This window comes from Rana temporaria, chromosome 8 (assembly GCF_905171775.1).
Source record: "Rana temporaria chromosome 8, aRanTem1.1, whole genome shotgun sequence".
Classification (NCBI taxonomy): domain Eukaryota; kingdom Metazoa; phylum Chordata; class Amphibia; order Anura; family Ranidae; genus Rana; species Rana temporaria.
Window position 1 is genome coordinate 174,305,049 of NC_053496.1, and position 16,770 is coordinate 174,321,818.

Consider the following 16,770-nt stretch of genomic DNA (forward strand, 5'->3'; position numbering starts at 1 on the left):
TATAAAATAAATTATAAGATAAAATACATTTTAATATATCTTAACATTCTTTAAAAAATTATATAAAAAAAGTTTAAAGATTTTTAAAAACTATTTTAAAAAGGTCCAATTCACACAGGTTCTCTGTTATGTTTGTGTCCGCTAAGAATGATTTTAGTGTATTTCGTTGGTGAAAATATTGTTTGGATATATTTTGGGGGGGCCCTGTCAGGTAGGCTGTACGGGGCCCCATGATTTCTAACAGCAGCCCTGGTAACACCTGTCAGTAATCTATCAGTACCTCATCATCAGTGCAACCTGTCAGTGCCACTCAGTACCGCCTATTAGCACCCATCACAGCCGCCTGTCAGTGCCCATCACAGCCACAGTGCTCATCAGTGCTGCCTGTCAGTGCCCATCAGTGCTGCATATCAGTGCCGCCTATTGGTGCCCATCAGTTCTGCATATCAGCGCTGCCTATCAGTGCCCATCAATTCTACTTATCAGTGCCTCCTCATCAGTGCCACTTTATCAGTGCCAACTCATCAGTGCCCATCAGTGAAGGGGAAAACTAGATTTTATGACAGAAACTAAGAAAAACGTTTTTTTTTTTTTTAATGTTGGTCTTGTTTAGCAAAAAAATAAAAACCCCAGAGGTGATCTTACCACAAAAAGAGAGCTCTCTTTGTGGGAAGAAAATTATAAAAATTTAGTTTGTGTTCAGTGTTGCATGACCGCGCAATTGTCATTCAAAGTGTGACAGCGCTGAAAGCTGAAAATTGTCCTTGGCAGGAATGGCCTAAAGTGCCCGGTATTGAAGTGGTTAAGGGGCTTTATGCCTAAAAAAGTGCATATGGGAGGTTGTAAAAACAAACATTTAATATTTGGCAAAGATAGTTTTAAAGCTTTAATGCCAATACATTATATATCTCTTTTGACTGCTTCCATTTTGTTGTAGCCTGTCCATTGTAAAAAAAAGAAAATGCAGACAGGAAGTGAGGGACAGGAAGTAGTAGCTAATGGAACAGGAAGTTCCGGGTTAAAGGGAGACAAAAGAGGAAGTACAAAACAGACATTGAACTTGCTGGCAGCAGGTAATGGTGTCCCTTTAACAGCTTGTACTGTAGTTTTAGTTGATAATATGGGAATACTTTTGGGTTTTTATCATCGGGAAATACTTGTAGGATCAGGAACCCGAAGAAAAAAAATAATAAACAGATAACAGGAACATTTCCCAGAAATTGCTGCGTTCAGATCTCTTTCGATCTGTGAGATTTTTACATGTTCATCTGTAAATGTTATTAAAAGCTAGAGACATACATTCCTGCGATGCTTTTCTGCTGCTGAAAAAAAAACCAATATGGTGGAATTTGGGCAAAGTTTACATCCAATAACTACGAAATTTAGCTGTTACCCCATCCCACTTCACTCGGAAAAAAAAACATCCATTCTATGTCCCTCTCCCCAAATGTCCAATGTTCCCCAATATTTCCTTCATAGAACCTGATAGTGTCCACATATGATATCGTACAACAATAATGCTCCACATATCATCAGAATTCCCCCATAACATTTATGGAACAACGTCCGATCTTGTTTACTCTTTACTTTTATCCATCTGCAGAGGACGTCTAGTGGCATGATGGAGGAGGAACAGAGTCACATGACCGAGAGAATATTAGACCTCACTCTGGAGATTATCTACCTGCTGACTGGTGAGGTGAGGAGGATTCTAGGAGGTCACATGACATCACTCTTTATTTATAAAACACAAAGATGACTGGAGAGGTGAGGAGGCTTCTGGGAGATCAAATGACATCACTCTTTCACATGACATCAGTCTTATCTCTATTACTAAAACACAGACCTGACCGGAGAGGTGAGGAGGATTCTGGGAGGTCACATGACATCACACTTATCTCTATTAATAAAATACAGACCTGACCGGAGAGGTGAGGAGGATTCTGGGAGGTCACATAACATCACTCTTATCTCTATTAATGGGGTTGTAAAGGTAAAAAAAAAAAAAAATCCCTAAATAGCTTCCTTTACCTTAGTGCAGTCCTCCTTCACTTATTTCATCGTTCGATTTTGCTTTTAAATGTCCTTATTTCTTCTGAGAAATCCTCACTTCCTGTTCTTCTGTCTGTAACTCCACACAATAATGCAAAGCTTTCTCCCTGGTGTGGAGAAAGCCTCTTGAGGGGGGAGGGGGCGAGCAGGAGGGTCAGGACGCTCTCTACTTTGCAGATAGAGAAAGGAGCTGTGTGTTAGTGGGCGTCCTGACACTCCTGCTCGCCCCCTCCCCCCTCAAGAGGCTTTCTCCACACCAGGGAGAAAGCCTTGCATTACTGTGTGTAGTTACAGACAGAAGAACAGAAAGTGAGGATTTCTCAGAAGAAATAAGGACATTTAAAAGCAAAATGGAAGGATGAGGTAAGTGAAGGAGGACTGCACTAAGGTAAAGGAAGCTATTTAGGGAAAAAATGTTTTACCTTTACAACCCCTTTAATAAAACACAGACCTGACCAGAGAGGTGAGGAGGATTCTGGGAGGTCACATGACATCACTCTTATCTCTATTAATAAAACAGACCTGACCGGAGAGGTGAGGAGGATTCTGGGAGGTCACATGACATCACTCTTATCTCTATTAATAAAACACAGACCTGACCGGAGAGGTGAGGAGGATTCTGGGAGGTCACATGACATCACTCTTATCTATAATAATAAAACACAGACCTGACCGGAGAGGTGAGGAGGATTCTGGGAGGTCACACGACATCACTCTTATCTCTATTAATAAAACTCAGACCTGACCGGAGAGGTGAGGAGGGTTCTGGGAGGTCACATGACATCACTCTTCTAAAACACAAAGATAACTGGATAGGTGAGGAGGATTCTGGGAGGGTCACCTAAAATCAGTGTTGCTCTTTCAATGCAGAGTTTTCCCCTTACGAAATCTGGTGACCACGTGACCATCAACGTGCCTCTACCTGCTTCTCTAAAATCTTTGAGAAATAAGCGAAAGATTCTAGAAGTCACCAAGAAGATCACTGAGCTGCTGACGGGAGAGGTGAGTAGTGCCAGAAATTTTGGCACAATAACCGAATGGAGACTGGATAGGAATCATTGTCATTTTGTGTGTCTCAGGTTCCTCTAAGGTGTCAGGATGTCTCTGTCTATTTCTCCATGGAGGAGTGGGAGTATATAGAAGGACACAAGGATCTCTACAAGGACTACATGATGGAGAATCACCCGCCCCTTACATCAGCCAAAAAACCCTTTAAATGTCCCGACTGCGGGAAATGTTTTTTTAGACGATCGGAGTTTATCAAGCACGAGAGAGTTCACACTGGGGAGAATCCTTTTCGCTGTCTAGAGTGCGGGAAGTGTTTCACCTATCAGTCAGTTCTCGTCAAACACCGGAAACTGCACAGGGGAGAAAAGCCGTTCTCGTGTTCAGATTGCGGCAAATGCTTCAGCCAGAAGCCCCACCTTCTTCGCCATCAGATGCTTCACACCGGCGAGAAGCCTCTTACCTGTTCGGACTGCGGGAAGAAATTCTCCCGTAAATCGAGTCTGATCGACCATCAAAGAACTCACACAGGAGAGAAGCCTTTCTGTTGTCTTGAGTGCGATAAAACTTACAACCATAAGTCCAACCTGATCCGTCACCAAAGGACTCATCGAGATAAAAAGACTGTCATCTGCTCAGAGTGTGGGAAAGCATTTACGAATGAGGACTTTGTGATACACCAGAACATTCACCGAGGGGAGGAGCCATTTCCTTGTTCTCGGTGCGGCCAATATTTTACCCAGCAATCCGATCTTCTGGTCCACCAAAGATATCACGCTGTAGGAGAACATACTGCACTTTGCTGATGCCCAAATTATGTTTACAACAGCTGGGGGTTTCGGAGGCCACGTCTTTGTCTAGATAATGTTTTCCACTGAAACGTCTTCAAATAAAAAGTATATAAAAAAACAACATCAGAAAAGGAACAAGAATGTGGAAATCGTAAGAGTACGGCGAAGGGCAGTTAATTTATTAGTACATTTTATGCAGATACGTTGACGACGTTTATAAGCTGTAAATTATTCAGTAGTCAGCAACAGTAGATCTTTCCCAGCACCAATATATTGCTCACTAGCAACAATAGATCCCTATATCCCCCAGTAGCCAGCATCAATAGACCATCCAGCACCCCTTGGCATTACATGAATTCAGTGCTGCGTTCCCACTGAAAAAAAAGCCTTGGTTATAATTAATAACCTTCCACCTACACAGCTACAACATGTCCTACTTTTACTTTTGTTAGATATTTATGTCATTGCTGTAACAGGAAGCGGGGCCAGGACAAGGGGTGGGCGGGGGGCAGGGCCAGGACAAGGGGTGGGCGGGAGGTTCGGCTGCCCTGGGTGCAATGCTTTATTTTAGGGATGGGGGGCGCCTTTCTACTGTTACAAGGCTGACAGAAGTAGCGACAGCGGCAGTGATTTTTGACAAGTAAATGACTGCTCAGTGTAAGAAAAAAGTTTTAATTATAATATTTGTATTTATTTTTTTTCACTGGTTGTTTAGGCTGAATAAAATATAAAAAAAATTGTTTAGAATTACTTTGACTGCTTATGGAGTTCACCAGAGCTTCACAGCTTGCCACTGGAGTCCTCTACCCCTCCTCCATGATGACATCACGGAGCTGGTGGATGTTAGAGACCTTGTGCTCCTCCACCTTCCGTTTGAGGATGCCCCACAGATGGGGTTTAGGTCTGGAGACATGCTTGGTCAGTCTGTCACCTTTACCCTCAGCTTCTTTAGCAAGGCAGTGGTCGTCTTGGAGGTGTGTTTGGGGTCGTTATCATGTTGGAATACTGCCCTGCGGCCCAGTCTCTGAAGGGAGGAGATCATGCACTGCTTCAGTATGTCACAGTGCATGTTGGCATTTATGGTTCCCTCAATGATCTGTAGCTCCCCAGTTGGGGTGACCACATTTCCAAACTACAATTCAGGGACACCCCCCTTCCCAAAAATCAGCTTGTGCTGTAACGAATCACAACACAGTGATTGGACACAAGAGGCGGGATTTATGATTTCTCCAATCACACGCAGGGGGCAGGGGCTGTGTTCCTCCAGGCATTCCCGGCCAGAACAAGTACGGTCAGTGAGTAAAGCGTTGATGTGGCGGCCTTTTTTGGGGGAATCAGATTGGCCCGGGGGAGTGGCTGTGTCAGTTTCATTCCGGGACACTGTATTGTCCTGGAATGAATGTGCCCGGGACAGACCTGCAAAATGGGGGACTGTCCCGGGCAATCCGGGACACATGGTCACCCTACTGGAGAATGCTGCTTACAGATAGCTAACAAGATCAATGGTGTCAGTGGGAACTTATCTGAACAGATATTGCTCAAGGAACCCCTAGCAACCTCTGAAGGAACCCTACAGTTCCATGAAATCCTGGTTGAGAAACCCTGCTTTAGACTGTAGAGTTGGAGTCCTAAGAGTAGTAAAACCTCTAACCTCAGTTTTCAAGCCAAATGGGAAAGTCATACCAAAATTATTATTTCTGCGAGGCAGAAACTGCTCATGGTATTCCTAGCCAACTCCGGGGGAACCCTAGGGTTTCATGGAACCTTGGTTGAGAAACCCTGGTCTAAATAGTGCAAAGGGGAGATGGGAAAAAAATATTAGCATTTTGGCAGCTTTTTAAAACAATCTTTAGGAACAAATCTGGGAAAAATCAGGAACAGCTGGGAGCAATTACAACAAATTATTAATGTGACTCATTCAGCAGCTGCTGCCATTTTGTTGTAGCCTGCCCAAGCACAGACAGGAAGTGAAGCGCCTAAAAACAGGAAGTAGAAGCTCTGTGGCAAAGGAAGTTCCGGGTTATAAGGTGACATGACAGGAAGTAGGAAGTGGACATTGAAGTTGCTGGCAGCAGGTAATGGTGTTCTTTTTACAGCCTGTACTCTAGTTTTAGTTTATAAGACGGGAATAATATCAGGTATTATTCATGTGGATATACTTAAAGAACCAAAGAAATACATATAGAATGTATGAATTACATCATTGAATGTGTTTATAAGAGTACTGCATGAAGGAGGGGATATTTCACACTAAGGATGAGCTCCGGCGTGTTCGCATAGAACACGTGCAGAGCCCGCCAGGAAGTCAGCACCCGCGCTGCGCTAATCACAGCCTGGCAGACATTTCCTGATCTCTGCAGTCGAGCATCGGACAATGTCTCCCTGGCTGTGATTAGCGCAGCGCGGGTGCCGACTTCCTGGCGGGCTCTGCACGTGTTCTATGCGAACACGCCGGAGCTCATCCTTATTTCACACCAATGTCCTGTACACACGATCGAAAATTCCGACAAGAAAAGTCCTATGTGAACTTTTGGTGGGAAATTCCGACCGTGTGTAGGCTTCATCGGGATTTTTCTGTCGGAATTTCCGCCAAGAAAAGATTAAGAGCCAGTTCTCAATTTTTCCAACCGGAAAAGTTCTTGTCGGAAATTCCGATCGTCTGTGTGCAATTCCAATGGAGAAAAATCCTTTGCATGCTGGGAGGCATTGAACTTCATTTTTCTCAGCTCGTCGTAGTGTTGTACGTCACCACGTTCTTGACGGTCGGAATTCGGTGTAACCGTGTGTATGCAAGAAAAGTTTGAGCTGAAATTCCGTCAGAAAAAAATCCACGGATTTCATGTCGGATTTTCCAATCGTGTGTATTATAATACTCGGTTTCCTGTTCAGTTTGCAGGACTGTTCCCTGAAAATTGTTGTTTTTTTTATGTCTTTTGATCTCATGAGACTTTTACGTGTTTATCTGTAATTGAAGGATGTTACTAAAAACTGATACTCAATATGGTGGAATTTTGGCACAGTTCGCATTTCGATCGTGTACACACGATCGAAAATTCCAACAGGAAAAGTCCTATGTGAACTTTTGGTCAGAAATTCCGATTGTGTGTAGGCTTCATCGGGATTTTTCTGTCAGGGTTTCCCGCCAAGAAAAAATTAAGAGCCAGTTCTCAATTTTTCCGACGGGAAAAGTTCTTGTCGGAAATTCCGATCGTCTGTGTGCAATTCCAATGGAGAAAAATCCTTTGCATGCTGGGAAGCATTGAACTTCATTTTTCTCAGCTCGTCGTAGTGTTGTACGTCACCACGTTCTTGGCGGTCGGAATTCGGTGTAACCGTGTGTATGCAAGAAAAGTTTGAGCTGAAATTCTGTCGGAAAAAAATCCACGGATTTCATGTCGGATTTTCCAATCGTGTGTATTATAATACTCGGTTCTCTGTTCAGTTTGCAGGACTGTTCCCTGAAAATTGTTGGTTTATGATGTCTTTAGATCTCATGAGACTTTTACGTGTTTATCTGTAATTGATGGATGTTACTAAAACCTAATACTCAATATGGTGGAATTTTGGCACAGTTCGCATCTAAAAATTACGAAATTTTACGCATCCCCCATCCCACACCATTGGAAAAAGACATCCATAAAGTTCTTAGATGACCATTCTAATTTCCTCTCCCCAAATGCCGAATGTTCTTCAATGTTAACTTCATAGAACCTAATAATGTCCACATAGCATCAAAACTTCTCCATACCATTTGTGTAACATTTTCCAATCTTACTTATTCTTTACTTCTATCCATCTGCAGAGGAACAAGGTACTAGGGGAATGATGGAAGATGACCAGAGTCACATGACAGAGAGGATAATAGACCTCACTCTGGAGATCATCTACCTGCTGACCGGAGAGGTGAGGAGGATTCTGGGATGTCACATGACATCACTCTTATCTCTATTAATAAAACACAGACCTGACCGGAGAGGTGAGGAGGATTCTGAGAGGTCACATGACATCACTCTTATCTCTATTACTAAAACACAGACCTGACTGGAGAGGTGAGGAGGATTCTGGGAGGTCACATGACATCACACTTATCTCTAATAATAAAACACAGACCTGACCGGAGAGGTGAGGAGGATTCTGGGAGGTCACATGACATCACTCTTATCTCTATTAATAAAACACAGACCTGACCGGAGAGGTGAGGAGGATTCTGGGAGGTCACATGACATCACTCTTATCTCTATTACTAAAACACACACCTGACTGGAGAGGTGAGGAGGATTCTGGGAGGTCACATGACATCACTCTTATCTCTATTACTAAAACACACACCTGACTGGAGAGGTGAGGGGGATTCTGGGAGGTCACATGACATCACACTTATCTCTAATAATAAAACACAGACCTGACCGGAGAGGTGAGGAGTATTCTGAGTGTTTGTTCTTTCAATACAGAGTTTTCCCCTTATGAAATCTGGTGACCATGTGACCATCAAGATGCCTCCACCTTGCTCCTTGACACCTGAGAGAATCAAGCAGAAGATTCTAGAAGTCACCCAGAAGATGATGGAGCTGCTGACAGGAGAGGTGAGCGGTGCCGGGAATTCTGGGACATTATCCAGTAACAGTCAAGGGATGTGTCTGGATGGTGACAGTATCATTGTGTGTGTCAGGTTCCTATAAGGTGTCAGGATGTCACTGTCTATTTCTCCATGGAGGAGTGGGAGTATATAGAAGGACACAAGGGTCTCTACAAGGACGTCATGATGGAGAATCAGCCGCCCCTCACATCACCGGGTAAGAGGAGACTTTATTGTAAAGGAGAGAGCAGTACGGAGGGTCCACCTAGATCCCCCATCATCTGATAAACACATAGAAACAATGTATTCAGTCAGTGTGTGTGTTTCCTACAGATGGATCCAGTAATGGGAACCCACCAGAGAGATGTCCCCATATTCTGTCTTCCCGGGATTCCACACAGGAAGATCATGAGATCCCTTACTATGATCAGGTAGGAGTAACTTGGTTTCCCAAGATGTTAGTATGACTCTACATTGTATGATCTGTACAGAAACTGTGAGAAATGTATAATCTATTAGTCATCTGTTCAATACATTTATTTTTAGATGTTAAACTGGTTATCTTTGTGTTTTGCAGTTTGAAGACCAGATTGATATTAAAATTGAAGTTAAAGATGAAGATGAGATGTACATGTGGAGTGATGAACGATGTAAGGAGGAGGACGATCCTTCAGAGGTCGGCACAGGTGAGTGATAAACAATCAATGCAGAAAGGATTATCAAAGCCCATGTGTTTTGTATCTATATCATGTTCCTTTTCCCAAAATATCCTTCCTGAAGTTGTCCATAGTGATTTGTTTGCTCTGTTTTCTTTTTATATCTGATGGCTTCCACACAAACATTGATGGGCTCCAGTTCTTCTCTGATTTGCCTTTTGATACTTGCTGGTCTTTCTTTGGTGTACTTGCCTTTTTTTCTACATTTCACATGGTTCTCCTCACTGGAACTCAACAATCCTACGTTTTTTTTTACTTTTTTTCCTGAATCACCAACATGGTGGTCTAAAAACAGAACAGTGCTGGGTGAGATACGTAGTTGATCAACACAGACTCATTGGCTCAAAACTTTGGTTATTGGCCCTTACAGTATATGGCACTTGGGTGTACTGAACCCAAAACAGACTTGGTTCTGTTGGTTTCTTGTTCCTTTTAAAACAGACTTGGTTCTGCAGTCCTGCATTGGCTTTCATGAACTTTCTACTGTCTACATGTGTCTCCTTGCTCTATGTCGGAGCTGTCGCTTTTGATTGTAACAGTGGTGGGTTATAGCGACTGGAATGCTGGTTGGATACAATGAATGGAAAACTTCCTTGTGTTTGGAATTAGATCTGGATGGATCTATTCTAGAGGGCAGGATTGGACCTACATCAAGGGAAGACCTGTTGTAGAGTGCAGGGTTGGAGTTACATTAGGGGTGGACCTATTCTAGAGGGCAGGGTTAGAACTATATGGGGGTGGACCTATTCTAGAGAGCCGGGTTGAAACTTCATCAGGGGTGGATCTATTCTAGAGGGCAGGTTGAATTTATATCAGGGGTGGACCTATTCTACAGTGCAGGGTTAGAACTTAATCAGGGGTGGACCTATTCTAGAGGGCAGGGTTGGATCTATTATAGAGGGCAGGGTTGGAACTACATCAGGGGTGGACCTATTCTAGAGGGAAAGGTTGGAACTACATCAAGGGTGGACCTATTCTAGAGGGCAGGGTTAGAACTTAATTGGGTTGGACCTATTCTAGAGAGCAGGGTTAGAGCTACATCAGGTGTGGACCTATTCTAGAGGGCAGGGTTGGAGCTTCATCAGGAGTGGACCTATTCTAGAGGGCAGGGTTAGAACTTAATCAGGGGTGGGCCTATTCTAGAGGGCAAGGTTGGAGCTACATCAGGGTTGAATCTATTCTAGAGGGCAGGGATGGATCTACATATGGGGTGGACCTATTCTACAGGGCAGGGTTATAACATAATTAGGGGTATGCCTATTCTAGAGGACGGGGTTAGAAATTCATTGGGCTGGACCTATTCTAGAGGGCAGGGTTGGAACGTAATCAGGTGCAAACCTGTTCTAGAGGGCAGGGTTAGGACTTCATTAGGGGTTGATCTATTCTAGATGGTAGGTTTGGAGCTACATCAGGGGTGGACCTATTCTAGAGGACAGGGTTATAACTACATCAGGAGTGGACCTATTCTAGAGGGCAGGGTTGGAGCTACATCAGGTGATGGACCTACTGTAGAGAGCAGGGTTGGAGCTACATCAAGGGTGGACCTATTCTACAGGGCAGGGTTAGAACTACATCTGAGGTGGACCTATTCTAAAGGGTAGGGTAAGAACTACATTAGGGGTTGACCTATTCTAGAGAGCAGGGTTGAAGCTATATCAGAGGTGGACCCATTTTAGAGAACCGGGTTGGAGCTACATCAAGGGTGGACCTATTCTACAGGGCAGGGTTAGAACTACATCAGGGGTGGACCTATTCTAGAGGGCAGGGTTAGAACTACATCAGGGGTGGACCTATTCTAGAGGGCAGGGTTAGAACTACATCAGGGGTGGACATATTCTAAAGGGCAGGGTTAGAACTACATCAGGGGTGGACTTATTCTAGAGAGCAGGGTTGAAGCTATATCGGAGGTGGACCCATTTCAGAGGGCAGGGTTATAACTACATCAGGGGTGGACCTTTTCTAGAGAGCAGAGTTGGAACTTTTGAGGTCATGGTATTTTGAGAAATAATAACTGGTGACCAGATTTACTAAGGTGTTTCTGTGTTTTGAAATCGATGCTTGCGTTACTTGGCTCTTTCGAGGCTCCTAAATGCTCCTATATTGTACTAACTGCTTATTGAATCCGATAAATTGAAGTTAAGATCCAAAGACAAGGAGTAGAATGCCAAGCCATGACAATAATATACAGGTAGAAAACAAAAGCTGGTCAGTGCCTTCAAATGCAGATAATAAAAATGTAAAATCAACTTAGGAATACCCGTACTACAAAACCAATTACACAGTATTATCACCATGAGCATTACTCATTTGTATTTGTTATCTGACTGTCATGGCATATACATAGGGCCATAATTAAAGGTTAACTAACCATAAATTTGTGAGTGCGTAACCGGCTACCCTGGGCCCCTTCATTCCACACGTTCTTGGATAAAGGACAAAGCTCCCTTGTTATGGATACAGTGGTTATGGGTTGGTATTGTGCTACAACGTGTCTGGTAGTAAAGATGGTTGGGGACGTGCATTCTGCCTTGGACATATCTGAACGTTAAACTTTAATCCTTATTGATTTAACACAGTGGTTGAAGATTCCTCTATTTGTATTAATTTTGTGGTGTTACAATCTTTTCCTTGTTATAATAAGAATCAAACTGACTTTCCTTCGTGTTAAAATATCACATACATCTTATTCCCAGCGAACGGGCAAAATTTCATGGGAGGACCCCAACAGGACAACGTTGTGCCAAGCTGTCCAGTGGTAAGCGTAATGCTGCCAAGCGTCCATCCGGATTTCCATAGTGAGGATTCTTCTATCAGTGAGTCACATATTGCTCCCTCAAGTTTCTACGAAGGACTTCATGGGTCGGAGAGGTCATTTGATCCTTGCAACCTTGAGGAGTCTGCTCCTAGTACATCCAATGCAGGCTTTCAAAGTGTGGATTGGTCACCAGATCTTTCTAACCCCGATGGACCTTTTTCCGGTCAATTATACACCGGGATCCATGATTCAGAACTTACGGATGAAAAAGACTTTCCTTGTTCCGAGTGTGGGAGACATTTTACCAGCCAAACTGACCTTTTGAGACACTATAGATCTCACATGGTGGAGAAGCCGTTTTTTTGCATCAAATGCGGTAAACACTTCTCCCGTCAATCCCACCTTAAGGAGCACAAGAAGGTTCATTCGGACGAGCGCCCCTTTCCATGCCCCGACTGCGGCAAACGTTTTCTACGCCGGTCGGGTCTTGCCGAACATCGGAACCTGCTGCACACGTTTCTCGCGGACAGTAAGCTGTTACTTTGCGTTGACTGCGGGCAATGTTTTCCGCATCAGTCAGAACTCAATCATCATCAGTTAATTCACAAGCAACAGAAATCAAAGGACTTGGCTGTTTCCAACCGCCAGACAGATGACTTGGCCAAGAAGCCGTTTCAGTGTCTCGAATGTGGAAAATTTTTTGTCAGTAAAGATTACATCATTAAACATCAGAGGCACCATGCGGGCGAAGGCCTTCCTTGTCCGGAATGTGGGAAACGCTTTTTGCGCCAGTCTCACCTTAGTGCACACGTCCTAATTCACACTGGGGAGAAGCCATTCCTCTGCCCTGATTGCGGCAAGTGTTTTAACCAGAAATCCTCCCTGACTAAGCACCGCCAGACTCACAAAGGTCAAACCTTTACCTGCCCGCACTGCGGAAAATACTTCCCACAAAGAATGGACCTCAGGAACCACCTAAAGGTTCATACAGGCTTGAAGACGTTTGCATGCTCGGAGTGCGAGAAGTGCTTTCTAAAGAAGTCACACCTGACCGAACACCAAAGGGTTCACACGGGTGAGCGGCCCTTCTCTTGTCCGGACTGCGGGAAGAGCTTCAACCAGAAGTCTGCCATGACTAAGCACTGTAAGATTCACAAACGCGCAAGCTTTACCTGCCCGCAGTGTGAGAGAAGTTTTGTGACGAAATCAGAACTGAAGAACCACCTGAAGGTTCATGAAGGCTTGGAGACGTACACGTGTTTGGAGTGCGAGAAGTGCTTTCTCAAGGAGTCAGAGCTGATTGAACACCGGAGGGTTCACGCAGCCGAGCGGCCTTTCTTGTGCTCAGATTGCGGAAAGTCTTTCTCCGAGATGACCTTCCTTATTGACCATGCCAGAGTCCACTTGGAAGAGAAGCCATACTCCTGTGAGTGCGGGGAACACTTTGCTACAGAAGCATATGTAGAGGCTCATCAGAACCTTCATAAGGAGGAAGCAAGTTTTCCTGTAAGATAAAGCGATTTTCCTCTGCTAGCCAATTAGAATCCAATAAAATAAAATAAAAAACTCTTTCAGGAGTAAGGCCTTCCACTAACCTCAATGGTGGACCAGTTCTGTTGAGTTTCTAAAGCTTTCTAGCCAGGTATAGAAGGCTGTGAATACTTCAAAAGGTCTACCGGTTGGCCAGAGCCTTCCTGAAAATGGGATACTGGATGTTGGTATTATTTCTCCATTAAAAAAGTGTTTCAGTTTATCCAGGCAAAACTTTTTTTATTTTTATGGATAGACTGAAGAACAGTTAAAGCTTCTGTCAGGCCTAATGCCGTGTACACACGATCAAAAATTTCCGACAAGAAAAACCTTTTGTTTTGTTTTTTCGACGGAATGTTGGCTCAAACTTGTGTTGCATACACACGGTCACACAAATCTTGTCGGAAATTCTGACCGTCAAGAATGCAGTGACGTACAAGACGTACGACGAGCCGAGATCAATGAAGTTCAGTAGGCAGTTTGGCTCTTCTACTTGATTCTGAGCATGCGTGTTTATTTTTTGTGCATACAGACGATCGGAATTTCCGATAGGAACTTTTTCCTTTGGAAAAATAGAGAACCTGCTCTCAATCTTTTGTTGGCGGAAATTCCCACAGCAAAAGACCGATGGGGCCTACACACGGTCGGAGTTTCCGACCAAAAGCTCACATTGGACTTTTCTTGTCCGAATTTCTGATCGTGTGTACGAGGCATTAGAGCTCCTTGTTTTGTCTTGTCCTATCCATCACACCTACACAGCAAAAATCCCAATAAAGGTAACCCTCCCTATACTACAAATGTATTTTTTATCGCTACCTGTATCGCCATTGGTGAGATTCGACCTTCACAGAAGTTTGAGAGACATGCAATAAGACGTTGCCCAAGTTTTGACTGGAGTTGGGATTTAGTAATGGTGCAGTAATATTAGTATAGAACAGGTCTCAATAAAACCAGGTATGTCAGGCAATCCCTGCTTGTCGGTGGGCAGTGGAGCCAGAAGGACGCCTTGGCAAGGACAATAGGAGGACAGGCGTTGGCCCTTTCTTGAACTCAGCCATTACCACATCCATGTGACTTGCCAACTGTGTTGCTTCTACCCTCTTTTATCCATGGAGAATGACTGAAGCCCACATACATCTTTCCTTTATGCTGAGTGACACTCCGGCACCAGCTTTATGTGGAGGCCCTGAAGTTCACCCTGCCACCATGACAACTGCGGGTTTGGCATTCCGGTCCATTGTAAACTTCTGTTTATTGAATTTTAAAGGGTGTACAAAAATTTGCAGCATACAAACTTCCCATCAGGACAATATACCATAAATATACAGCTGAGGGAGTGAGTTCATACAGTAATTAGTCAGAAACAGTGGGGCAGATTCACGTACAATTGCATGGGCGCAGCGTATGTGAGATACACTACCCCGCTGTAACGTACTTTTCAAAGCTTTGAATCCAGAAAGAATTTGCGCCGTAAGTTACGGCGGTGTAGTGTATCTCTCGCGGCGTAACGGCGTGTAATACAAATTTGCGAGTAGGGGGGCGTGTTTCATTTAAATGATGCGCGTCCCCGCGCTGAACGAATTGCGCATGCGCCGTCCCTAAATTTCCCGCCGTGCATTGCGCTAAATGACGTCGCAAGGACGTCATTGTTTTGACGTGGACGTAAATTACGTCCAGCCCCATTCACGAACGACTTACGCAAACAAAAACAAAATATTTTCAAATTCAACGCGGGAACGACGGCCATACTTAACATTGCGTACGCCACCGAATAGCAGCTTTAACTATACGGCGAAAAAAGCCAAACGGAAACGACGTAGAAGAATGCGACGGCCGCTCGTACGTTCGTGGATCGTTGGAAATTGCTAATTTGCATACTCGACGCGGAATACGACGGGAACGCCGAAGAATTGCATCTACGATCCGAAGGCGTACGAAGACGTACGCCTATTGGATCTAACCCAGATGCCGTTGTATCTTGAGGATTCAAAACAAAGATACGACGCGGGAAATTTGAAAGTACGCCGGCGTGTCAGTAGATACGCCGGCGTACTTTCTTTGTGGATCTTCCCCAGTGTCTGTAGAAGACAACCATCAACCCCACACTTTATCAAACTTGGTAAATGCACCTCTACTTGCATAAGTGGCCTTATACAAAGGGACAGCTTTGTTCACCAGTGATTTCCATGCTGCTAAAAGCCACGTACACACACGATCGGATATCTGATGGAATCTAATCCGATGGGTTTTTTCGTCGGATAACCGCTGAAGCTGACTTTCATCAGTCTTGCCTACACGCCATCAGTCAAAAATCCGACCGTGTCCAAAACGCGGTGACATTAACACTACGACGTGCTGAGAAAAATTAAGTTCAATGCTTCCGAGCATGCGTCGACTTGATTCTGAGCATGCTAGGATTTTTCTCCGATGGACTTCCACACAGACGATCGTTTTTTTCTACCGTTTTTTTTTTTAACCAAAGGAAAAATTTAAAACATTTTTTTTCACCGATGGAAAAAAGACAGATGGGGCCCACACACGATCGGTTTGTCCGATGAAAACAGTCCATTGGTCTGTTTTCAACAGACAAACCGATCATGTGTACACGGCTAAAGAGGGTGCTGACGATTTTTTCCAAGATAGTATAATCAACTTCCTGGCATAAAACAACAATAGCGTAAAGGCAGGGCCGTTTGAAGGATTTTGGGGGCCCCAAGCAAAATGGACAACGACAGGGCGGGGTTGAGAAGCTTGGGGATGTGCTACTGTCGGAAATGACATCCGAGTCTTTTCAAGTTCAGAAGCGGGGGTGGGGGGGTTTCGGCCGCTACCGAAAATTGCTTCTTAGTTCTTCCTCCTCCCTCATCCTCCTTCCTCCTCCCGTGCAGCGAGCGAGTTGCGAGGGAGGGGGGCCCAGCATGCCAGCTCGGGGCCCCAGGCCAGCTCTGGGGCCCCAAGCAATTGCTTGGTTTGCCTGTCCTGTCGCAACGGCCCTGCGTAAAGGGGGTACGTGACATTCTGGTACATTGGGTCCCAACATGGTGAACAGCCAGTTAATAACCAGATGCCATATTGGAACTGTTAAGGTACATCCTCAGGTAGTAACCTGTATTCAAGTGTTTTATTATATTATTATTTATCCTCCATGTGATACAATAAGGTTCTTCTCTGTGCCCCTCACGAGGCTCCTGGAACACACAATAAACTGTTTTCAAAGTTACAAGATGTCTCCTCATCTGTGTCAAGTCCATTGGTTAGGTGTGGGGGCAGAAGAAGGTGAATGGCTGTGTTCAGGGTCACGTTTTCGTTGGGCTTGTGTGGCCGATGAGGTTTTGATGCAGGTTT

At 44.3% G+C, this 16,770-nt stretch overlaps 2 protein-coding genes across 2 annotated transcripts; both read left to right on the top strand.

The window, feature by feature from the left end:
• Positions 1-873: 873 nt before the first annotated feature.
• On the top strand, positions 874-4,347 carry LOC120910734 (gastrula zinc finger protein XlCGF71.1-like). Its single transcript, XM_040322471.1, has 3 exons — positions 874-1,073; positions 1,604-1,699; positions 2,923-4,347. The coding sequence occupies exon 3, from the start codon at positions 3,171-3,173 to the stop codon at positions 3,861-3,863; it is 693 nt and encodes a 230-aa protein (XP_040178405.1). The 5' UTR covers positions 874-1,073; positions 1,604-1,699; positions 2,923-3,170; the 3' UTR covers positions 3,864-4,347.
• A 4,415-nt stretch (positions 4,348-8,762) lies between these two features.
• Positions 8,763-13,741, top strand: LOC120909450 (gastrula zinc finger protein XlCGF26.1-like). The gene is made up of 3 exons (XM_040321227.1): positions 8,763-8,855; positions 9,002-9,110; positions 11,834-13,741. Exons 2-3 carry the CDS (start codon positions 9,050-9,052, stop codon positions 13,408-13,410), a joined length of 1,638 nt encoding a protein of 545 aa, XP_040177161.1. The 5' UTR covers positions 8,763-8,855; positions 9,002-9,049; the 3' UTR covers positions 13,411-13,741.
• The last annotated feature ends 3,029 nt before the right edge of the window (positions 13,742-16,770 follow it).